The sequence below is a fragment of the Vanacampus margaritifer genome, chromosome 7 (genome assembly GCF_051991255.1).
Source record: "Vanacampus margaritifer isolate UIUO_Vmar chromosome 7, RoL_Vmar_1.0, whole genome shotgun sequence".
Taxonomy (NCBI): domain Eukaryota; kingdom Metazoa; phylum Chordata; class Actinopteri; order Syngnathiformes; family Syngnathidae; genus Vanacampus; species Vanacampus margaritifer.
In genome coordinates this window covers 13050556-13074930 of record NC_135438.1, presented here as the reverse complement: position 1 = coordinate 13074930, position 24375 = coordinate 13050556, and the positions used below count along the sequence as shown (strand labels likewise).

The 24375-nt window shown below is 39.7% G+C and overlaps 1 protein-coding gene across 1 annotated transcript; it reads left to right on the top strand.

Moving 5' to 3' along the window:
* The first annotated feature begins 4735 nt into the window (after window positions 1-4735).
* spock3 (SPARC (osteonectin), cwcv and kazal like domains proteoglycan 3) lies at window positions 4736-23815 on the top strand. Its single transcript, XM_077570713.1, has 11 exons — window positions 4736-4891; window positions 5044-5166; window positions 13620-13659; window positions 15366-15474; window positions 15987-16095; window positions 16585-16693; window positions 16891-16995; window positions 18651-18872; window positions 19039-19101; window positions 19183-19320; window positions 21095-23815. The coding sequence occupies exons 2-11, from the start codon at window positions 5044-5046 to the stop codon at window positions 21238-21240; spliced, it is 1164 nt and encodes a 387-aa protein (XP_077426839.1). The 5' UTR covers window positions 4736-4891; the 3' UTR covers window positions 21241-23815.
* Window positions 23816-24375: the final 560 nt, after the last annotated feature.

Here is a 24375-nt window from a genome sequence, read left to right as displayed (position 1 = left end):
TTTTCATCCGAGATCCTCTCACTTCACCTCCCTCATTGCTCTCATTTCCTCTCCCCCCACCTTCTCAGTGAGCAGGTGCACCGGGACAGAGCCACTGAGCTGTGAAATCTCCACTCCTTGAGACACATTTCATGCCTCTCCCATCAAAATGCATACACACAAGATGCCGACCTACTTTCCTCCACGATACTTATCTTTTCCTGCGTGTGTGTGAAACCAAGTTTACGGTTTGGCAAGTGTGAAGCTTTTTGGGGGTTACTTGTGACATTACGATAATTAAGATATCAGGAAACTGATGGTTATGATTGTTAGTGCTTGGGTTTGTGTCTGTCGCTGACCACATCTACATCTTTAATGTCTGCGAATGAATTATAAATGAGGCCCAACGCTGGCATTACACACACACACACACACACACACACACACACACACACACACACACACACGCACACACACACACACACACACACACACACACACACACACACTTTAGTGTTTCCATTTAGACAAATGTCACCCACATCTTCCCCTCATGCATGCCACTGGCATCACAAGCCTTCTTTTGTTGATGTGAAAGAGCAGAGCAATACGTTGGCTTCTTGAGTTTCCTGTGAGCACGCTGCAGATTTCCTGTCAGGTTGAACAACAACAACCCCACCTCAAACTTTTTTCTTCTTTTTTTTAAACCCGTGTCTACTTTTGCTGCTAACATTTTTCAGCAATTTAGTAGCCTCGTGATTCAGTCATGCATGCTTCATAATTCTAATTTGACTCTCAGCTCTCATATCTGAACCCTGTCATCATTCCCACATGCCCACACATCCACTCATCTTTTTCCACCAATTCTTGTGAAGATGACTGTTTGAAGCTGCAGCCTTAGATGGTCTCTACAGCAACTGTACTTGATGATGTTTTGACCTCGCTGACCACCGACATAATGGCAATTCCTTCCTTAGTGCATTACCTTTTCAGTTTCTTCATGTTCCTAGCTGTGTCTTGCTGGACTGGATTCCTTTCAAATGTGCAAAACTAAATAAATTGAGCACTTCACTGTGTGATAAGTACTCTTGAAATGTCACGCGTCCACAAGCGAGCAGGCACCAGCTTATTGAAGTGCTTCCTGCTGGTATTGTTATCCCACCGCACAGAAGACAAACTGTATATGTCTCATAAAAAAATGTGTCTTAGGTAGCTCTTTATTAAAAAAATGGGAAACATATGTATATTCCCACCTCAACAGTGTAAGAAAGGAATGGAGAACCATTTTTCTGAGGAGTTTGATAAAGTATATACCAAAAATTTTGTAACCAAATGTATCACTCTAAGTCAACCTTCTCAACTACCTGTCTCACTCTCAATCATAAACACAGAAACATACAGTAACATTGCTCCACTCACTTCCACAAATCACTCTGAGTGGGCAACTAAGGTGCTTTTTTTTCCCAATTTAAATCGGACAGTATCACCTCGGAGCATCAGTTTACAGTACTGAGACATCCTCTGCCAAGAATGTAACGAAAACCCTCATGAGTCACCACTACCAAGCTAGAGTGTTAATAGCTCTGAGCAGAAACAAGGAATAAATAAAGGACACCAACAGTCTTAAATTCTTGGTTATAAAGGCCTGATTATTTGTATAAATGTGTGCAAAACAATATCCCTCTCTTATTTGAGGTTGAACTGATATTATACTTGGCAAACTAATGAGTTCCATGGATTTGATTGTACATATTTTCCTTTAGCAAAATGTTTTTAATTTGGCCCTTTCGCTTCAGTGCAGTAAAGTTGTACACCTCAAACTGCATTCAGAATAATGTACTGTATGCACTGTTGAACTATTTACATCTCTGACAGTGACCAAATCAAACGTATTATTATAGCCCACTCAAATATACTTAATTACATTGACATCACCACCACACCACTAATGTTTGTACGCCTAACACATTTTTTGCTCGAACGTCACTTTGAAATAATAACTCAATAAGTAGTAGGGTGTACATAAATATAGAATATGTCATTTTAATTTTTGTTTTTTTGTAGGATAAATTAGGATTCAGTTTTCTTCCAAAACGCATTAAACTTTTTTTTTAAAGATAATTAGTGAAAATGTGCAAAGACGTACACATTTGTGGAGCTCAAGTTTAAATGATTTTGGGATAAAATGGGGCCCAATAGAGTGTGACAAAATGGCTGGTAAAGAGGGAAGACTGGCTGCCTTGTCTATGATGATCACATGTGCTTTTGCATGTTTGTTAGAATCATTGTTTATCATTCCATCCACAGTCAGGGTTTCATGAAATAAAATGCACTAATTTCAGAACATTCCCCAACACACTCATAATACAAAGCAGGGTCAGGTTTTGTTGAGCTCCATTGACTAATGCCATCTCATATTCTACTTCTATTTCTTTTTCTAGAGTGTGTAAGTAAGGATTTTGATTGACATTAAGTGTAAGAAATACACGTTCTTTAGTTTCAGACTCTTTAGACTTTGGATTAAGAACAATTATAAATATACAGTTAATTATTATTAAGTTATGTTTAAATATACAGTTCAAGTATCAGTATCAAGGGATCTAAAAATACTGCATCTATGTGAAAATGACAGGAAAGTCACAGATAACAAAATTTAGATGTGGGTTGCCCAGAGAGTGACTATGGCTAAATGTGTAGGCATAATTAGGAAGATGCTAGACAAAGTAGCATCCATTTTTCCATTCAAGGTTGTAGTGTTAGTGTTTGATTGACCATTGACAGTTGAGTGGAGAGTGGTTTTAGCAAATCCAGTAAACACGCCCACAATATTTGAGAGCAAAGAGAATAGCTTTTCTTTTTTTTTATAAGGTTTTTATTATAATTTTTTTTATCATATAAATTTGGCAGGTTGCTCTACTCTGTGGTGTGTCATATTTAACTCCTTGACTGCCAGACGTTTTCAGAAACGGGATGTCGCCAGTGCCAGCCGATTTAAGCATTTTGACTGATCTTTCAAGGTCCACAGAAAATGTTGTGTTTGGACTATGGAAACACACATACTACCAAATGAAAGATTGAACTCTCATCTTTCATCAGAAAAAAAAGTTTTTTCTACCTTATTCCGTTCTTCAGTAATCAACAATAGAAAATGGTTAGTTTCACCGAAATGCTCTGTTTTGAAACAAAAAGCGGAGAAAAAGAGCTTTTTGTGAAACGATGTTATTTCATGCACTCTAATGAATTGTACACTTATTTTTGTCCATGAATGATGCCACAAACACCTAAATAGGGCTTTACTTCTGTAAAACGCTTTCACCAACAATGAAAAAGTGTTTTTTGGTTGCAAAATACGTTTATTTCCATTCAACAGTGTAACAATTTGACAAAACAATTTCGCAAACTATTTACAAATGTGTGCAACTGTGGTACTATTTACAATTATGTGGATGTTTCAAATACAGTTTTTCTTTTTGTAACGCTCCCATGCGTGCAAGGAGACGCAGCAGGATTTGCACAACAGATTAGTTTCACTTGCGATGGCTCCTTTCGCGTGCAGACGTTACACTTTCTTGAAGGCCTTTTTTTCCGGGGAATAGCAAGTAGCAGACTGTACCCACTCATCCGATGAATATGCATTGGACTCGGGGCACTCTTCGTCGTCCGATTGAACGTCCGCCTGAGCGTGCTCGGTTGTGCTCCGCGTTTTCCGGTGTTAGCATCGCTAGCCAGTGAACCTTTATGACGTCGTCATAGCCGCCGCGTCAACGCTTGCAACTTCAGCGTCAACCTCGGAGTCACCATCATCATCATCGATGATGATCATCATCGTCGTCATCAATGTGCTCTTTAGCGTTGGTCGATGCTTTTCGTCTTTGAAAAAAACTGCTCGACCGTGAGCTGCTTGCAACCGGTCGCCATGTTTTCTTCCCTTCCCCAGCCATTGTCCCCTCTAGCTCCGCCTCACGTCTTCTACTGACGCCTACCCAATCTTGTCAAAAGAGTCATTGCTGCCATCTAGGGGCCAAAAATAGTCATTAGGCTAACTAGATCTGCTTGAAACTTTCACAGCAGCTGGCCAAGGCTTTCCTCCACCCGTTTCAAAAAAGAAAAAATTGGATGACGTCTTTTACCTCCGTAGGTTTTTACTTGACGTCTTTTAACGTCCATGGCATTCAAAGAGTTAAAAGGGGAAGTCAACCTTAAACATTTCTTGACAATAATATGTTATATGTTACCTCACGAGTCTAAACATGACATTCTAATTTATATTACATTTGTGGAATATGACTTATTCAGGTTAATCCAGCCATTTTTATCCATCTCAGGGAGCGGCCATTTTACCAGTTTTACAGTTGCTCAGGGCTCAAGCAACAACCAATATAGCTCACCTGTTTTTTTTTTTTAAGCTGAGCTGTGATTGGTTGTGACCTGAGACCTGAGCACCTGTGATGTCACTTTAACTTGACAGCAAGTGGCAAAATGGCCGCCTTCTGATATTCATATAAACGACTGAATTTTGCTGCTTAACTCATATTCCACTAACACAATATTTACCAGAATATCGTATTTAGACTAGTGGAGCTACATATAACTATATATATATATATATATATATATATATATATATAATAAAAAATACATTGCCTGTAGTTACTTAAATCCAAGGCAAAAAAAGAGATCAGGCTAACACGATTCCACAGCAGTCAGCCTATTGCAGTCTCCTCAAGAGGAGGAAGGAGATTGTCAGAGCGCGTGCACTGTGTCCTGCGCGTGCACGACACTCTGCGCACAGACAGTCTGCATGTGCTGAGAGAGAGAGAGAGAAAGAGAGAAATAGAGGGGGGGAGCTAATATTAGTGGTGACAGAGAGCAGCAGAGAGCACATCTAGTTTAGACGAGCGGACGCGACAAGGTAGGCACGGCGAGAACACAACTGAACACCATCACACGACTACATTGCGTCGCCGTGATGTGTTCATTTTGCGGCGCAAGACGGACCGCGCCGGGCCCGAGCTGACGTTGTTGTGTTTGTTTGTTTGGTTGGTTGTTTGTTTGTGTCCGCAGATGCTGAGCGTCGCCTTTCTGTGCGTGTGCGCCGTCGCCCTCGGACGCGTGTCGGCTCGTTCCGACAGCGGCAATTTTTTGGATGATAAGTGGCTCGCTGGAAGATGGGATAAATTCAGAGATGTAAGTCACGTTTCGCCATCATCCCCCCCATTGTGTGTGTGTGTCTGTGTGTGTGTGTGTGTGTGTGGATAGTGATCATGCGCTGCTTTTTGCGCCTAACGGGCCCGTCTTTCTGGCGTGTGTGCGTGTGTCAGTCACACGCTTTCCGCTGGATACTCTGTCGTTCATACAATGCAAATGACCCTCACATGTGTGTCCTTGCTTGAAGGTGGGCTTTTACACAACACACACATGCACGTAGGCCTTATGAGTACAGGTATGAAGCTCGGATATTGCCTGCCCTTGCAAGCTTGTGTTGTTTATGTTACAAAATGGCCAATTTAAAGTGTGCTGCATCTCTTCCTGAAGTCTATTTAAAAGAATATATCTCTATAACCTCTAGTGGTTTCCCTCTTCACCCGCTCTCAAGTAGCGAGTGTGTTTGGTTCATGGTGCTCTTGGTTCAAATAACAGGCTTAAAGTAAGGTGCTGTCAGCCACCATTACCCCGACATGCCTAAGGCCACTTAGTGCTGCTGCTCATTGTCGTGGCGAATGGCATCCAGCCACTCATCATCATGAGCTGAGCTGCAAAGTGGCCTGCAAGGAGATTCTGTGCTGCCTTTATCATCCAATGCCCTTTTTTTTTTTTTTTTTGCATGACATGAAGCCATAAAAAATATCAATCTTCATTGCTACATTAAACAGCAGAGTCTCTGTATGTGCAAAGATGCTGGTATACCGACACCATATAATGGAATCCGATACAAGAGCAGCATTAGCTATTTCTATCATAATAATATCCTGTTTTGTTTGTTATTCATTCAACAATATGTTGTTTGTCATTGTGGTTGTCGTAATAGTTTGAAGAAGTATTAGAAGAAAATACTCCAGATTTTTCAGCCATTGTGATCCATATATAGTGGAACTTCAATTTAACGGATTTTTTTGATTTAACAACCATAAAATAGCGTCTAGTGCACTCAAAATGCCCCTTTTTGCAGTAGTTGTCAGTCTCTTAGTTCCAGAATTGGCCACTGTTATTTACTTGCGCTATTGTGCAATCCTATAAGAAGAACCAGCAAGGTACGTTAAAACGTTTCAAATAGTTTCCATCTTTTTTATATCTATTTTCAGTAATTTGATGCTCAATTGGGTGTTTTTATGCCACAAAAAAAATTGCTTCATTTTAACAGACAATCAACTTTAACGGACGACCCCTTCACCCTATTGTTAAAGCAAGGTTCCACTGTATATACAATCATATTTAGTTTAACATGATTTAGTTATGGTTGGTAGTTACGTATTTCCTAATATTTATTGAGCCAAGTACATACCATGTACAAAAGGAAACAAAAATGTCATAAAAGTTGATACACGGTGTAATGATGCACCTTCGGTTATCTTGTGGAAGAACATTTAATTGTTCCTTCCATCACCACACATTGCTGGCATAGATGTGAAATCATGATTCACAGTCAATTCATCATTTTTGGACCATTGAAATGAAATTGGAAAATTTGTGCCACGGCACAGTGGTTGGAATTGTATTGATATGTATTTCTTAAAATATTAGTGCAGTACAGTTTGACACCACTGTGAGATACATTACGTTCAATTGATTAGATTGGGGGTGGCGTGGCTCAGTGGTAGAGTGGTCATCTCCCAACGCAGAGGGTGTGGGTTCCATCCCGTGCCACTGTGACCATGTTGAAGTATCCTTGAGCAACATACTGAGCCCCATAGTTGCTCCTGATCCTCATCAGTAGGTAAATGAGCAGTCGAATGTAAAGTGCTTTCAGGGCCTTGTAAAGGTGGGAAAGCGCTTTATTAATGAAGTACCATTTCTAGTCCAAGTCAGTTCATACTCTGGTACTTATGATCACAACATGGGTCGAAAATTGTATTCTTTCTCTAATCTTGATGCGAGATTATGAAGGGTTCAGAGATTATATTTATATTAGTGCATACATATTATATTTACATATACTGTATATATATATATATATATATATATATATATATATATATACGTTCCGAAGATTCCAGGTGGGGTACATGGTGGTTGGCTCTGAAGAATTTTGATATTTTCGTCAAGACTGCAATGGATCAAGTTTGATATGTATCTAATGTTGTGGCCAGTGAGTGTAGAATGTTCTGGATTTTAGGAGGAGTGTATGTCTCTTGCCTCCAGACATCAACAATCAAAAGTGATTTGGACTTGCTCGTACTTGCTCAAATGTTATATATGCACACTCTGGTGGTTTAACACACCTTTCACACCCATCAGATTTAATGAAGGTCTTTACCTTTCATGCTGCATGTGTGAAGTTGAATATTTCTCAAAATCTCCTCTCATGGCATTTTTTAATGTCGGGGAGACAAAGTGAAGCAGAGGCATACAGTCTCTGTCATTTTCTCCCATGTGTACACTTGAATCACATCACTGATGTTTTAAGGTACCAAGGAGGAACTGTGATTGTGTGTGGCGTTAGACAAATAGTCTGGTTTTTAAAGAGCGCAGGAAGATTGTGGTTGCATTTCAATTTTTCGGTAATCATGTGACAGCTTGCGACGCTCCAGCAACTTCCTGTTTACATGAATAGCAGGACAGACCCGCAGATGTTCTCTAGTAACTGATTCACACATAAATCAAGTAATTAGTCACATTTTAAGATAAGTTTATTATTTATTATACGTATGAATATGATGGGCCAACTAACACCTGCAGTAGAGTCTTAATCAGACCTATTTGTCTTACTCTATTTGCACGTATTCTATGATAGTATTTGCTTTATTCTGATTTAAATGTAGTATTTTAAGCGTGTGCTGTCTGACTTTTATCTTTGCAGTCGTAAGTGCAGGCCTCCTGCTAAGTGCACAAGATAGGATCTTGGCCACTGATTTAATGGAAGTCCTGTTGGGAGAGCGCCTGGGGCTCTCTAAGCCGCATCTCAATTTTTAGACTTTGTAGCATCCAGTTCAGAAGGTTGGGGGGGGGGGGGTGGGGGGGGGGGATAAAAATGAGGTGTGATTGAGAGCGTGACACATTATTGCCTCTTTGATAGTAGTTTTAGGGCACATATTTTAATACAATCAATACAAAAGCAAAACCCAACCAAAGTGTGCAACAATTAAGTATACAATATGATTATATTCATATGAGAAAGTGCCGATGTTTCGTATGGCAGGTTTGAACATTTTGGATCTTAAACAAACACAAAAAAAAAAGTATATTAGTTGGGGTAGTGGTCCTTATGTTAAAAAATCTGAAATGTGCCTTGACAGACGTAGGCTTCATTTGACCTGCTTTTCTGTCCTCTGCTCGGTTATGACTCCTAAATCCAAATCTGTCATTGGTGTAGACACCAAGCCACAACCCAGAACCTGGCGATTGTCAAGATCGTAATGTATCCTCTTTCTTGGCCTACAGTGGCCCAAAATGGTATACAAGTAGTATGTGAGATTGATATTTAAGGTCTATTAATTAGGGCAGGTTTGAGAAAAGTATGGTCTGGGGAAACAACTCTCTACTCTGTAATACAACTGAGCATTTGTTTAATTAATTAAGCCGTTTTGTTTTTGTTTGTTTTTTAATTGGCTACAAATTTTTTGCTTTTCTTATTCAGTGATTTCATTGTCCTTTTTTAATTGTAAATCATAAAATAACAAAATAATTGCATTAATTTCACATTCAGTACTGCTTTGAATTTAAAACGTATTGGCTTTTTTTTTTTAAATTGTAAATAAAAATCTATACATTATTTCATTGCTAAAATAAACAGTTTAGGGTAAACATTTTAACTTTTGTTTCCCAACTTATTTTTTGTTTTTGATTTTTACTCTTTTTGCCTCATCTGGGAATGGGCTGGTCCATATGTGCATTTTAAAAGCTTAAATATGGCTCTTGAGCACACCAGTTTGCCCACCCCTGGTCTATAGAGGGTGCAAATATTTGACAATTGCACGGCCCTGGCAACCCGTGCTACTGTAAATCACTGCATTGCTTTGTTGCTTTTCAGCAAACTGAGAAAGTTCAACAGTTATAAAAACTGCATTTGCATAGGAGTATGCAATGTCCTTTTCCTTTTTAAGAAAGTAAAATCCCTGAAAATGCTCAATCGATTTGTATTTTATGTTAAAGGTCCTGTGTTCATATGTCCTGTGCCGTTAAAAAAAGGGCGAATGATGCAAAGAAGGTACAGACCTGGAGGCCTTTTCCACTTGAGAGCACCTCATTGTTGATCTGTGCGTGTGTCCGTGAGTGCGTGCTTGAACCAGACGGGCTGAGTACAGTGAAGACGTGAGCATTTCTCTTGTTGAACATTAAAATGGAGAATATAGAGGAGGAAGCCATTAGGGCACAATTAGCAGTGGATGGAAACGGGGGAGGGGGGGCATCCATTCTGAATACAGTAGATGGAAGCAAAGGTGGTAGAAGCGGTTATTAAATGCAACATTTTTCTCGAGCACTCATTTTTATTACATGTGCAAAATAGATGAGAAGAGCTAATAGGCCTTGAGAGTCACAGTATTTTGTTTGTGCGTAAATGACGAGAGAAGATTGTTGAGTGAGTGAGAGGAAGAGAGACAGAGAGGTGGAAAGGAGATGGAGCGATAAAGTGAATGTTTTCTATTTTTAGACACTCAGGAAGCAATTAGATCATCCATAGTTACATTTGGGGTTTTTATGTTTTGGCAAAAGTCAGCAGCCAGCTGATTGCATGTGTACACTGTAGCACATTTGTCCTCTCATCTGCAATGTTGAAACATTGTCTGCACAACCATCATTTTGATAATGATACTGAATGTTGCCTGTTTAATGAACTGTGTATATTTGCGTGAATTGTGTTCAATCCATTAAGGAGTCAGACCAAGAGCACTTTTTGTTGTTGTGTTGTCCTGGCCATACAGTTTTCCCTCATTCACATCTCAAGAAGAAGAAAGGAAGCTCACACAACACAAAGAAGAAACATACAGTGCTGTACTTCCTCGCTTGAATTCATTTCTTCGTAATGTATGATGATGACCTTGTAAAGGGAAAAGATAGAAAAGTGCAGTGAAAATGCATCAGTAATAAAGGACAAGAAAGGGGCAGTAATAAGAGCTAGGGAGGGGAAAAAAAGGCAAGAGTTGCCCCCTCTCGACATCACGGAAGGGCGGCACGGGAGGAAGAGGAGGAGGGTTTGACATTAAAATGCCCTCCTTTGGAAAAATAACAATCCACAAGCGCATATATGTATTCATTTATGCACATACGACTTGCAGTGTATTTTTATGCTAATATGCAATATATTTTTTCAAAATTGTTTAGGTAAGTTGTTTGAATAAAATAAAGCTTTCTTTGTCCATAATGGGGAAATACACATATTGAATACTAATAGGGATGCAATGTGATGTAAAATGAACATTCTTGGCTGAAACCGAAAACTAAAAAGGAGGAACCCGATACTTGAAGCTGAAACACAGACAGAAACTATATCTTCAAAACCTAAAAAAAAAAAAAAAAAAAATCCCATGGCTGGATTATTTTCTGCACTTTGATACATTTGTCTGTGTGTAGGTTTGTGTGTAAAATTTCAAAGATTGATTTACATGAGGCAGATCTTTTTAAGTGATTTTAATTCTAATCACTACGCGAAACAATCTTGGGATAACAAAAATCATTCTAAATTGAGCCAAAAAAAACCCTATGTCACAATTTTATTTATTTACAAATAATTGACCAATTTTAAAGTTGCTTTATATAACAATTTGCCCAAAATATCTTTGCAATAGCCTTTTAATTTGACCATTTATGACCCAAACATCTTCTAATTAGCAGATTAACATCTTAGCTGTTCACAGTGGGTACTCCTGCCAATAGTTTTCAGACTGGATTCGGGTTTGAATTTCCCACCTCTATCTGCAGATGTGACGTCATGTGCGCATTGTGTACGTGAGAAGGGAGTGTGCAGTTTCATTTTTCGGCCACACGTCGCAGTAGCAATTCGAAATTCAATTTTCTGCATTGGGCAGCTTTAAGAAAATTAATTTTGCTGATCTAAAAATGAAAAACAGTTTTTTTGTTCATTATTAAGGGGAAGTGTAATTTTGTTCTTTATTCATTTCTTTATTTTTAATCTAAATATTCGATAATTCTATAGAATTTTCAGTAGGGTATCCAAATACCAAAATATTCAGTAAGTGCCGCCCTAAATTAAATGAAAACATTCAGTTGTACGCCACAGAAGCAAGGACTTCAGAGAGATTTTTGGAAGAAAATTCACTTAATTATACCACATAATTAAGTAATCCCACCTAGATTTGAAACGCTTCTTTCAGTAGAGACTTGCATCAGTTTATCGGGGGAGTTGCCGTTCAACTTGTTTCTTTTTAGTCGCAACTGTTAAATGTATTCCTGCTTTATCAGCCAATTTCCTTCGTTTTCTGTTTGATCTGCATGGCCTGGAAGAAAGTCACAGAAAAGCAGTTTGTGCAGTCTCAAACAGTATTATCTAATCACATTCATTTAATGTTCTACTTATTATGGGGATGAGCAGTTCGCCAAACTGAATGTGAATAAAACATTTGTTTGGGGGAAACGATTCAGAAGGCGGCTCCTGCTGATTAATCACATTACATTTAGGTCTAGGGATGTTCGATACCACTTTCTTTGAGACCGATACTCAAATATTCATTACTCACTGATACCGATACCAAGTGCCGATACCATTAGTACTTATGATACATAATTTTTTTTAAAAAAAGACAGATTTTTTAAAAGACCAATCATAGCAAATTTCCTTAAAATTACTTGAAATTAATGGCAATTATGTTCTTTCGATTTGCTCATAAAAGTCATTTTGCATAGATCACACAAAATGAATTTTAAAAACGAAAATGAAACAAATAATCCAGTGGCCAGGAAGTCCCAATCAAAATATGTGGTTGTAAAACTTCCTTTTAAGGAATACAGTAGGGCTGCAACTATCAAGTATTTTTGTATTCGAATACTCAACTGAAAATTGTACTTAGTACTCAAGTAAACAGATAAAATAAACTTTTGCTTGAATAAAGAGTAATTTAAAGTACACAACAAAGAAAAAATAAAGACATTTTCACTTAATAATGAAAAACAAGTTGGCTCAATGGTTTTTATTTTTGAATCAACAGTTTATTTTTTCAAATTGTACACTTACATTATACGCCAGGGTAGTGATTATGCATTTATGAATTTGGAGCAGTAGGCCTAATAAGGGAAATTAAATAGGGTATTTTTAAGGCATTTTATTCTTTCGCGTCATGATGAATCTGCAGACACGAAACATATTAGCTACTGGAGTTTTGCCCAATAGGCCACATCGGGAGCCAGTTGAAACATAATGTGGCAGCCTTCACATCACGCTAAAATAACATAGGGCCTATACAACATATTCATGTATCGTGTCGGCAGCGGCGGCGGCCCTGCGGGGCGGCCTCTCGGCCAAGCCGCAAGCGCTACCGCCGGTCGTCCCGCAGCTATGAGCCGGCCGGGCTCCCGCGAATCGCCCCACCCTCGGCCTCGTTCGCTGCAGGCGCTCGCTCTCTCCGGTAATAATCCTTCCGCAGGTTCACCTACGGAAACCTTGTTCGTCGTCGCCATTTCCGCATCAAATAAGTAACATCCGCTTCTTCTTTTTTGGCGTTGGTGATGTAAGTGTCTAAAGTAAAAGTAGCCTGCGCATCTGCTACGCTAAAGCCTTAAATAAACGAGTACTCGAGGCAGGAAAAAGCTCTCAGATTTTTCATACTCAAGGTATCTGAGGCAGTCAATAAATGCAAAATAACCAGCCTTGAGTTCCTGACCGGAAAACGGCTACAAGAGCGGGGACCGATACCAGTATCCATTAACCGTTGTGAGAACCGATGCCATGAAATATGTCTGGTATCAGCCCGATACCGACACCGGGTATCGGTACTCGCCCATCCCTATTTGGGTCAAACAGTTAGTCACATTGTGGGAACATGCTGATCTCCACCAAGTGGAACCAAGGTTGTGTTGTTGCTTAGCGCTAATGTTTCAGAATATGAGTACAATTGAAATAAGTGTTCCTGATTTTGACACATGCAAGGTTGTCTTAAAAAGAAGATAAACTACTGTTATGTTTTCTTTTATGTTGTATATGCTTTTGTTTTTCAATGTTTGCTTTTTTCACTGTTCAGTTTGATAAGATTCCGCTTGCTACGCTCAAGTGAGAGCATTATCTTTGCAAAACACATGCACGCCCTGAGCGGTGGTGATTGATGCTCACCGACACTTTCATCCATTTCTCTGATAAAGAAACCACTAACAAAATAATTTCCTTTCCTCTCTTTCTATAATGCCTTCCCTGAAGGAAGTGGAGGTTTGTATAGATCCCTTCATTGCCATTGAATTTGTCATGTAATTATGCATGCATTTGAAGTATCTTTTCAACCATTTCCTTGTTGTCTTTATGGTTAACCATTTTTCAGGAGCCGGGAACATGGACGCCAGCCAAGCCCTTTGATCAAGGTCTGTGTCAAAAGAATACACGCAATGATTTTTTTCCCCACACTTCTGTGTAGTTTCATGTATGTGTGTATTATATCTGCACCAATATGTTCTTTGTAGGCTATTGTAACTAATTTTTAGTCGTGCACGACAAAAAGGCCTGATAATAAAATTCCAGCTTTTTTTCTAGTACCTGGTCAGCCTGAGTTCCAAACATGAGTGAACATAAAAAACATTGTTAGATGGTCATGGATTGAGCAGATTAATCATCACCAAATCATCCCCTAGCAGAAAAAGGCTTTTAACACAAAAAATAAATAAATAAAATAACATCATTACATTGGTTATTTTTTTCTCTATTTACTGGCGGAAATGGGCTTCCATTCTTTTGAACGCCCCAACTTGAGTTTTCCGATTTAGGATCCGTCACTTTATTTTCTTTCTTTCTTTCTTAATTTCTTTTTGGCGACCGCTCTTGTGAAGTGGAGAAAAGGGAGAGCCACAGTTTCTGATGCACTATGCAGGCAAAACGTTGAGATCACAAAGAGAAAATGAGAACACTTTATAAAACCAGTTTATTTTATTACATCCTCTTTTATTTTTGTTTGTGTGTTTTTTATTCAAAACAGTGCTATTTTTCTTTTTTCAGAACATGCACCAAAAAAAAATTTGATAGTTTGTGTCTGCTGGTAGGATTTAAAACTAAATAGAAAAGGAAGTAAAGTCTGTAATTTCTCCTACTCAGTTATACTGTCGTGCTTATCTAATGAAGCGAGCCAACATGCCTGGATAGAAAGACTTAATGGGAATCAAGAGGAGCTGCTGCTCAGTCACATGCACTCCGTTTGTTCTCAAATTGAAATTTACTTTTCATCACAGTAGCCGTTTGTCATTTGACAGGCGACTAGCTATCCCCCTTTTATCCTCGGGCGACTGATCATCTAATAAAAGTAAATGACAATGGAAACATCATTTTTATCCCTCCAGTCACCTTGATTCGCTATTGTACTGGAGCGGGTGATAAATGCATACTCGCACCCCAGCCCGCTGGGACGTGAGCGCATAAAAGTCATGAGTGTAACCTCTAGCACGCCATATCCGCACTGGACATGACAGGGAAACAATAGTATTAGAGAGTGCGTTGGAGGATGGAGGCTGTGTAATCTAGCAAAGCTGCTCAGGGATTACCCTAAGGTTCTTTAGCGGAGGTCGCTCACAAACCGTTCCCGGATCAGAGCAGGGCCTCGGATCCTCTCTGTACATGTCACTGTGCGTGCCAAAGGCAGACCTACGACCAGTGGCTGACTCGTGCTTACCAATAAAGATCACACCTTCAAGCTAATGTTCTAAAATTAAAAGTTGCCCGTTAGCCCTCGGCTGCTAGCTAAGAATCGCCGCGCAAGCTAAGGCTCAGACGTAGCATCTATAACTAGTTCTGTCTGTTTTTAGCCGTAAGGATACTTACGGTATTACGGCTTTAGGTTTGGCGTGACAGAGACATTAGTGGCTAGAATTAACATACGCAATCAGATGTCTCACACATATCCATGTAGCTTGAGAGGATAAAAATGAAAGTACATGCTGACTAAAGAATTGCTGACGCGTCTCGGAAAGAACAAAACGAACATTTAAATCCTAGGAGATTATTCTCTCTGTTTATTGTTTCTAGAAGCCCTTCCTAGAAAGAGGCATAATACACACACTTCTTTTTTTGTGTGTGCGCGCAGGCCTTGATCCCACCAAAGACCCATGTCTGAAGATCAAATGTGGCCGTCACAAGGTGTGTGTGGCCGAGGACTACAAAACAGCCACTTGTGTCAGCCAGAGGAGGGTTAGGTAATCAACACAAACACACACACTCACGCTCACATGTTAAAACTGTTCTGCTAAATTGTCGTCAGATGTTCCCAAATGACAAAGATGAACGTTCCCATCAGCAGCAAATTAAGTTTTTATTACTTCCCTCGGCTTGATGGCAGCCTGCTGTGTTGTCTCCTCACTTATTTAAGCAACAGGAAGGCGCTCAGACCAGAGGGCTTTTCCTCTGTTTGCGACTGCTCTACTGGTTGCCGCGTTCACTCGTGATGGTGACTGGTTGAGTCCAATTACCACACTGATGCTAAACTCTGCCAAGTTATGTGAATGGGCCTTAGATATGAGTTTGTTATGTGAGTTTGGTGACGACACTGCAGACGGGACTGAGGACAGCCACGCCACGCTGACCTCATTTCCAATTCTCAGTCACCACAATGCATTACTAACATATCAAATGAGAACACAAACACACGCAAATCCCTGTTCTGGGCTTGCCAGTGTGGCGTCCTCATTGTCATGTTTCTTTTCCCCAGCTTTAAAGACGCCAGTTTGTACCAGAGTCCCGGCTCAAAGTGTCAACCCTGCCCCGTGGTCCACCCTTCCCCTGTTTGTGGAACCGATGGCCACACCTACTCGACCAAGGTACCGTGAGTGCACTCAACAGTGTGCTATACAGCAGTGGTCCTCAACCCTGGTCCTCGAGGACCGCTATCCAGCCTGTTTTCCATGCCTCTCACAGCCAACACAGGTGATTCATATCATCAGCTAATCAGCAATCTCTGGAGAAGGCTGATAACGATCTCCACCTGTGTTGGCTGTGGGAGACATGGAAAACAGGCTGGATACCGGTCCCTGAGGATCAGGGTTGAGGACCACTGCTATACAGGACTTTAAGACTGTGATACATGGATGTCATGATGTAGATGTTATTCCCACTGCAGCATTGCTGTATCATGAGCATGTTGTTATCATTGGCAAAATACTGCAATAATACTGTATCAGGAGTTCTCTGTGATTCCCACCCTTTGTACACATAAACTAAAGATGTTGTTGAGTAGAAACATGGGAGTCACGTTAGTTTCCTCATAATGCGGCTCACATTTTTCCACTTCCCTGGTTTCATTGTGTTAGTGCAAGTTAGACTACCAGGCATGCATCACTGGCAAGAAGATTGCTGTCAAGTGCCCTGGCATGTGTCCTTGCCCCGCTCAACCTGAAGAGAGCTCCGTAGAGAGGAAAGGTGAGAGACACACACACACATTTACACACTAAGATGGGAACTGTAATGCATGATCAGGATGAACAGGCAGATGATATCCTGGCGCCTTTTTCAAGATCATTGATCACCTGAAGTGATTCCGTCGCCTCTCAGGCACCAAAAGGAAGGAGCGAAGCAATAAAGTAGCATCATTAATCATTACTGTTGTTCTCTCTCAGTGTGCAGCGAGTCGGAACTCAAAGAGGTGGTGGGGCGACTGAGAGACTGGTTTAGAGTGCTACATGACAACGGCAACCACAAGAGAGACAAGATCCAGAAAAACAGTGAGTACGAACATTATATTGCATATATTTACAGTGTGTGTGTGTGTATATATATATATATATATATATATATATATATATATATATATATATATATATATATATATATGTGTGTGTGTGTCAGGCGATTACAATTTTTGATCATAATTAAGTTTAAAAATTAGTTAACTCACAATTAATCAGAAGTTTCTCTGTTTCTCAATCTGTTCTAAATGTACAATAATTATTTATTTTTATTTTATTTATTTTTAAAAAATAATAATTTTCATACCGTTGTTAACATAAAAGTGGAAAAACTATGTTAAACTAATAAAAATATGGCTGCATTTTTTAGTCATTGATAAAGTAATTTCATAATCATTTATAAAATTTAGTTAAAATGAAAAAGATGTACTGTACTGTAAAAAAACGAGTGTGATATTGATTTGTGTTGAGGTAATTTTTTCTGCCACTAGATGGCATAATTGCATTTGTAAGATGGTGACAGCCCAGTGCATTTTTCTTTTCATATTAGCTATCTCGTCTTTAACATGAAGTAACTTGTGAAATATTGCACATTTTTCAAATTGACTCCAGTGTCCACAAATATATACATTATTATTACATTTATTACTGCAAAATTTTTGACGTGGACATGTATGCACAGTATGATCCGTCTGCTCAGCTATGCTGAGACAGTTTGCATAACGAAACATGTACGTAACAAGAAGCATATTTTTTACCAAAATTTTGCTCGTAACTTGAAAAGTCCATAAAAAGGGTCGTTCGGAACTTAAGGTTCCACTGAAAAATATACACAAAGAATACGCCCAATGGCGGCGGTACGTGGAGGCCAGGGGTGGCCATGGCTTTTGTTTCCTTTTCTACCTATTGTGTACAGGTCAGTAACTGACATTTGCCTTATTGCCGCCAAGTGGCAAAAAGCTCTTTTGTAACTAAGCAACTTGTTGACAATTGTAACAGCTCCAATGCATTGAACTCATAACATATGTTCTAAAATTATTTTAAGCATTTCACTAGTCGGTGCTCGCAGGCCAAAGTCGGCATGCGAACAGTATGGCGGCATGGTTAAGAACCACTTATTTAGACATTTCAGTTATGAACTTATGGCCACCCTACCCTGGCCACCTCAATAAAAAAAAATTGGCTACGCCCCTGAATACGCCAAAATTATTACACCATATTTTTAAAAATGAAAAAGTGTTAGACATACCTTCAAGTTTTTATTTCATGTTTTGCAAGTGCTCAATGTGGCCCCCAGCGGCAGCACGGCATCTGACGCAAATTTAGCATGACGGGAGTTTGTGAACTTGGACGTTGGACTGGAAAGACGAACCCTCCCGAGGCTAGCATAGCGCTAGATAGCTGGCACGACGTTGGCTAGTGTACGGCGAATGATCATGCCGTTTAAAATATGTTATTTTAAAGTAAAAAGGAAAACCTTTCCGTAGTTTGACGCGGCTATGTTAGCACGTTAGCTGATATGTTTTCCAAAAAGTGAATATTAGGCTTCGTAAAGCGCTATATATGTACTCAATTTTCCATTGTGATCACATTGAAATTTTCTTTTTTTTTTTTTTACTATGATGTTTTTCTGCAAAAGTACAACGAGTAACCCATCGGCTGCAAAATCTCTGATTGTCTGTCCCTACCAGAATTTGAAGTCAGGGCATCACCTGTATGCAAAGATCCTCTCGGGTGGATGTTCTCCCGCCTAGACATAAACTTTGACCTCCAACTGGACCAATCAGAGATCAAGAGCCTCTACCTGGACAGGAACGAGCCGTGTTCTGACGCATTCTTCAAGTCATGCGATACGCACACCGATAAAGTTATTTCCAGCTCCGAGTGGTGCACCTGTTTCCAGAGGTACACAGGTAATAAATATCGCTTTAGCATTGCCTTAGACAGGAAGTCACTTCTGTCAAACACAAACAGCTTCACAGTCGCGCCCAAAAAAGGCAAAGTTCACAGCAACAGAACCTTTTCAGTAAAGCAGACGTGTGCAGTTTGTCACCTCAGTCCCTCCTGTCGCCTTTTCAGACTCCCCCTGCAAAGCTGAGCTGTCATCCATTGGCAAGAAGCAAGTGGGGAAAAAGTTGCTCGGTAAGCACAAACGCACGCACGCACACACACACGTGCACGCAACACACAGGCACGCTAAGACTAACGCTGCACGTCTCGCAGGCCAATATCTGCCCTCTTGCGACGAAGACGGTTACTATCGCTCGCACCAGTGCCACAGCAGCAGCGGCCAGTGCTGGTGTGTGGATCGCTATGGCAACGAGCTGGCCGGCTCGCGCACCCACGGCCCGGCTGACTGCGGTAGGTGAAGTCATGCGAAGGAACTGCGAAAGGGAGCAACACATTCAAACCGAGGAGATACAGTATGCAAATTGCGTAGTTAAGACAGCATCAGAAACAAATTGTGCCTGGGCTTTACTTTTAGTGGAATGTGCAAAGAGAACAATACAGTAAAAGTTAGGTTAGATTTTTTTAAATCTGATTCAGTAGAATTTGATTTGGCAGAATAAAATGCTGATGCCGACTAATTAAAATATACAGTATGTAATGAATACAATATTTTCTTTTTTGGTCCCTTAATACTCACTACACACAGGCAGAATATTTGACTGTTTTACAATACTTAATTCTTTTTTTTTTTTACTTTACAATAATGTTTTTTTTTATCCAAAAGTAAAGCAAATTTAGTGAAAATGCGCACAGCCAACATGCGACTTATGCCCGTTTCCAGTCAGTGTATTATTTTGCGAATATTAGATATTATAATACTTATTTGATTAATTCTAGAAATATTTCAATTCTACCCCAACCCCAGCACACCCCAACATAGTTTATCACCGTTTTTTTGTGGCTACAATATGTACGAGTGACCAAATGTGTGATGTGGTATCTGGTCCTGTCATCGTTTATTCACAAAAAAAAAAACGGTTTCTATTGCCAAAATCAGAATTTTCCTTTTATTGATCCGCTGAAAAATTCACCCCCTCCACGGATAAAACCTTATTTGCGAAATAAAGGCCTTTTTACAACATTTCTAGCATTTTCCTGCAAACCCACCTAGAGAGACGGTGAGAAAAATCCTCAAAATTTCTAAGACTTTTTTTGTTAATTATTTTGAGGGTGAGAAAAGTGTTAATGTGTTGTTGTTTTTTAAATGGAAAAATATTTTTGAAGTTTTCAAAATAGCTAATATCACCCAATTAAATCAGTTGGGATCTTAATAGTTTCATGACTATTTTGACAACTGCGAGTAATTAATGTTTGGATAACGGCCGTCCTAGCAGCTACCCTGCCAACACACCCATGTGGGGCCCATGTAGGTTGGATATGGGCTGGTGAACGGATCCCATCTGGGCTGCCCAGCTGGGTCCCAGTTCATTTTGGCCAGGGATTTCATGGTGGCCCCATGTGGGCAAGCCCAGATGGTCTCAAGGTGGGCTTCATATGGGCCCTAGCTAAAACCCACACGGGCAATCCAGCTTTCTCCCATCTGGGGCCCACTGGGCTGATTATGGTATTCCTGATTGTACCCATCTCAAATGAGCCTGGAGCCTCAAGTCCTTGTTGAGGTGGCAAAATGTTGCTAGGCAGCAGACTTTCTTTAATTGGCTCGAAGGGGGAGGAGTTTTCCCAAATTTTTCCGGAATGCTGTGCAGCGTTTTCATCTAGATTTGAATATTTATCTTGTGCTATCAAATTGTATGAAATGGCCTATTAATGGCCCTACTAATAGATATTAAGTTGAAATATATATTTTTTATGTGTGTATTTATTTTATTTTTTTTTTCAAAAAAGAAAATCTTACTTGATTGTAAGGAAATTTATTGCCGTTATTGTATATAGTCACGCTAGCTATGAACATTGTTTACTATTTGTTTGAAATCAAACTCTTGGAAGATTGCTTTCACGCACAGAAGCACGCTTTCGGAAGCGAATAGTTTTTTTGTTTTTTTCTGGAGAGCTCAGTATTGTTCATTCGGTAATTTTACCGATTTGACATGTCATCATCATTGCTCTCCTTTTTTTTCCTTTTTTTTTCGGAAGCGAATTGTGACGTTTGGTTCTCTGTTCTTAGGCGTGATTTTAGAGTCTTCGGGAGATCTCGGTAGCGGAGACTCAATGATCGCCGAAGACGACGAGGATTCCTTTGTCCTCAGTGATCAGACCGGGATGGACGATGAGGACGACGACGAGGATGACGACGATGAATATCTGTCGTAATTTTATTGTGTTCTTTTTTTTAAGAAAAGAAAAAAGAAACTGTTTGTTTGGTCAAACTGCACGTTTCTAGGCGCCTCCCCAGACAGATATTTCATCGTACTAACAGCCTAAGGACTAATCTGTGTATTCTTTGTTTATACCTCTATGTATAACAAAAAAAAAAAAAAAAAACGATATTCCATTTTTCTTTTAATTTCACTTCCTGACTATAAAATAGTGTTGGCTAATGGCATTTGTTGCCTCGAGTGCCGTTGCCAACAATGACAGCCAATCCAGTGCTTTGGATGTGGTCACATGTGCAAAGAGCTCCCCTTTCATTGGACGCTGGTGTCCTCTACTGTGTCCTGTCCTTGTACGCCACTCTCGAGTGTGTTGATGCCTGAGGCGCGCTATTTAAGAGATTTCCTCCCTCCTCTTCTTCATCCCTCGCTCTTCTGCTCCTTATCTAATCTTCCTGTGTATAGGTGGGATGTTGATGATGTAGATAAGAGAATATTGCACTCTTTAGGTTTCTTTTCATCTCCATTCGTAACTGTGACTGTGGAAAAACAAGATAAGGGTCCGACACGCTTCTTCGTGGGAAGAGTTAAGACAAAAAGATGGCGTTAAGCGTTGGAAACCTATATTGAAAAAAAGAAAAAAAAATCAAATCATCTCAAAAGGCTCAGCTACCGATTAGTGCTTAGAGGGAGGGGAAAAAGCCAGAGGCGTTGAGGGTGAAAATGATGATGTATTTTTCTAATCCATTGTTGGATGATTACAGAGGATTTGTTGTAGCATGTTCAAACGCTGCGTGACGTCGCAGCAGCCAACTTCAAAATAGCGTGTACAGATTGAAGCACGGCTAGCAACAAATCACAAAAAAAAAGATGTTTACTGAGCTTAGGAAGAAAAAAAAAACATGCTGTACAGTAGATGTTATGCATTTGTCTTTTTTTTTTGGAGTCTCGTTGGATTTGAAAAGAAGAAATGTGTTGCACAGTAAAAGAACCACAGAGCCATGCGGGGTGATTGGAAGGGTCGAGGTGTGCCTTTTTCGAGCGGGGGCAGGTGATGCACTGAACCTGGCTTAAGATGATCTGATTGGGAAACAGTGAGAGGGACTTGACTGTCTGGATTTTCGCTTACTACAGCTGCTGCTTTCTTTCGTAGGTTTGCTAAGACATAACGAAGCACATGAGCTAGTTAGGGGATAAACACAATACAATATATTAATAATCTGGGATGAGTTGTATTTTAAGATATATATATATATATATATATATACGTATATATATATATATATAAAAGGACTGTCAAAGTTAACCTTGGAGATTTTTTTTTAACTGAAGTGTTAAAAACAAACGTTTTTATTTACTTCCTGCGTCCACCGATAACCTCTGCACATATATGCAGCCAAACTTAAAGTTAAGTCACTAGCGCAAAGAAGGATAAACACGGACTGTAAGCGAGAAGTTTTGAGAATTGTTTGTATGAGAAGAATATTAAGAAAGATGCCAGTAAAGCTAAGTTTTGATCATTTTGGTCAAATGTTGTATTTTACAGGAGATGAATTGTATTCAAGGATCAAAGAAAGCTATTGGAACAGTCTGTGAATCTAAATATATTTTCTATTTGATAATTTTGCATTAAATGCAAGATTTTACTCGAGTAAGTATCTGTTACAAGCTTCGTAGAAAATGGTAGAAGTATAACAATTAGATTAGAAAAAAAAATCATGATTACTTCCAGAAAATATTACAGAAATTCTGTGATTAAATTATTTTCAATATTGTCATTCAAAAATCTGCAGCACTACATCATTGCCCCCCACCCCCCCAAATCTCCACCATGACTATAAATAGTAGAATTTGTCAATAAAATTGTTTTAAGTACACCTCTGCAGAGGAGCTAATACTCTCCGACAAATGAGAGCACCATGGCCACCTACTGTAGTGGATGTGCAATTACACTTTATTCTAGTGTGGACAAAAAAAATACATTTTTAATCCCTAAAAAAAATGTTCAGTCCTAGTGGAAGATTCCCGGGGGGGTGTGGGGGGGTGCTGCAAATATTTGGTCCACCCTGGGCGCTGTCAAACCATACTATGCCACTGTTCTCAATGAATATTGTTGTATTCCATGTAGACATTCACAGTCCCCTGCCACTAAAGAGATTTATAAAAATAAAAAAAGGACCATATTCAATGTGTCACCCCCCTCGCACCCCTCAAAGATCCTGATTTTCATTTTTAGGGTGTCTTGTGGGACACATTGTGGTCATCTGTTTATTTTCAACTAGCGCTGGATATTTCTAAAGTGTGCCATCTAAACTAAAATGTGGCCCTAATAGTTCATGGTTTGACTCTCTTAACATGGAATTCCACTTAACAGTGCATCAAGAAATTCTGATAAATAATTCTACTTGCAAACTTGACTAGCTTAGAGTAGACACTGTAGCTATTCTCAACACTGTCGTCTTAGCGTCTAAAGCTTCTGGCCATACAGATGCTTTTCGTTTTTTTTTTTCTTTTCTTTTTTTTTTTTTTTTTACAGTGTACCTATGATTTGCTGAAATAAAAAGCTATATTGACCATTGTTTGCTCTTGTGTCCTTTGCAAACACATTCCAATCCCCTCATTGTTTCACTTCCCCCTCGACTTTCTCATAATGAATGGGGGAAAAGGGAACTTAAGTACTGTACGGTCTGTGGTAGAAAGTAAATAAAGGAACGTGTTGTTTGAAGCGAGAAGTGAAAATGCTTGAGTTGCAAAGTTGATGAAATATACAACCCACAAAGTGATGACAAGAAGTAGACGACGACTGACGAGCACGCTTATGCATAACTTAAAGCCATTTTGGAGGTGGGAGTGACAAAGCACTTGTTTGTCCGCAATGACGTGCGTGTGTGGAGCGGCATCACTGCATTATGTAGGAGAACGGCTTCATATTTCATGACTTGGCGTCACACAAACGCTATACAGTGCATATACACACACACGGCAGAAATGAGCTTTAGTGAATTCAGTACAGTGGGGGAGCAAACTTATAACGCTGCAATGTGAAGGCGGGTACATTGACCTGGAAAGTTTGTTTCCAGACATGATGCGGGGAACCGCTGTACCGTAAATATGTGTCTGTGTGTGAATGTGCTGG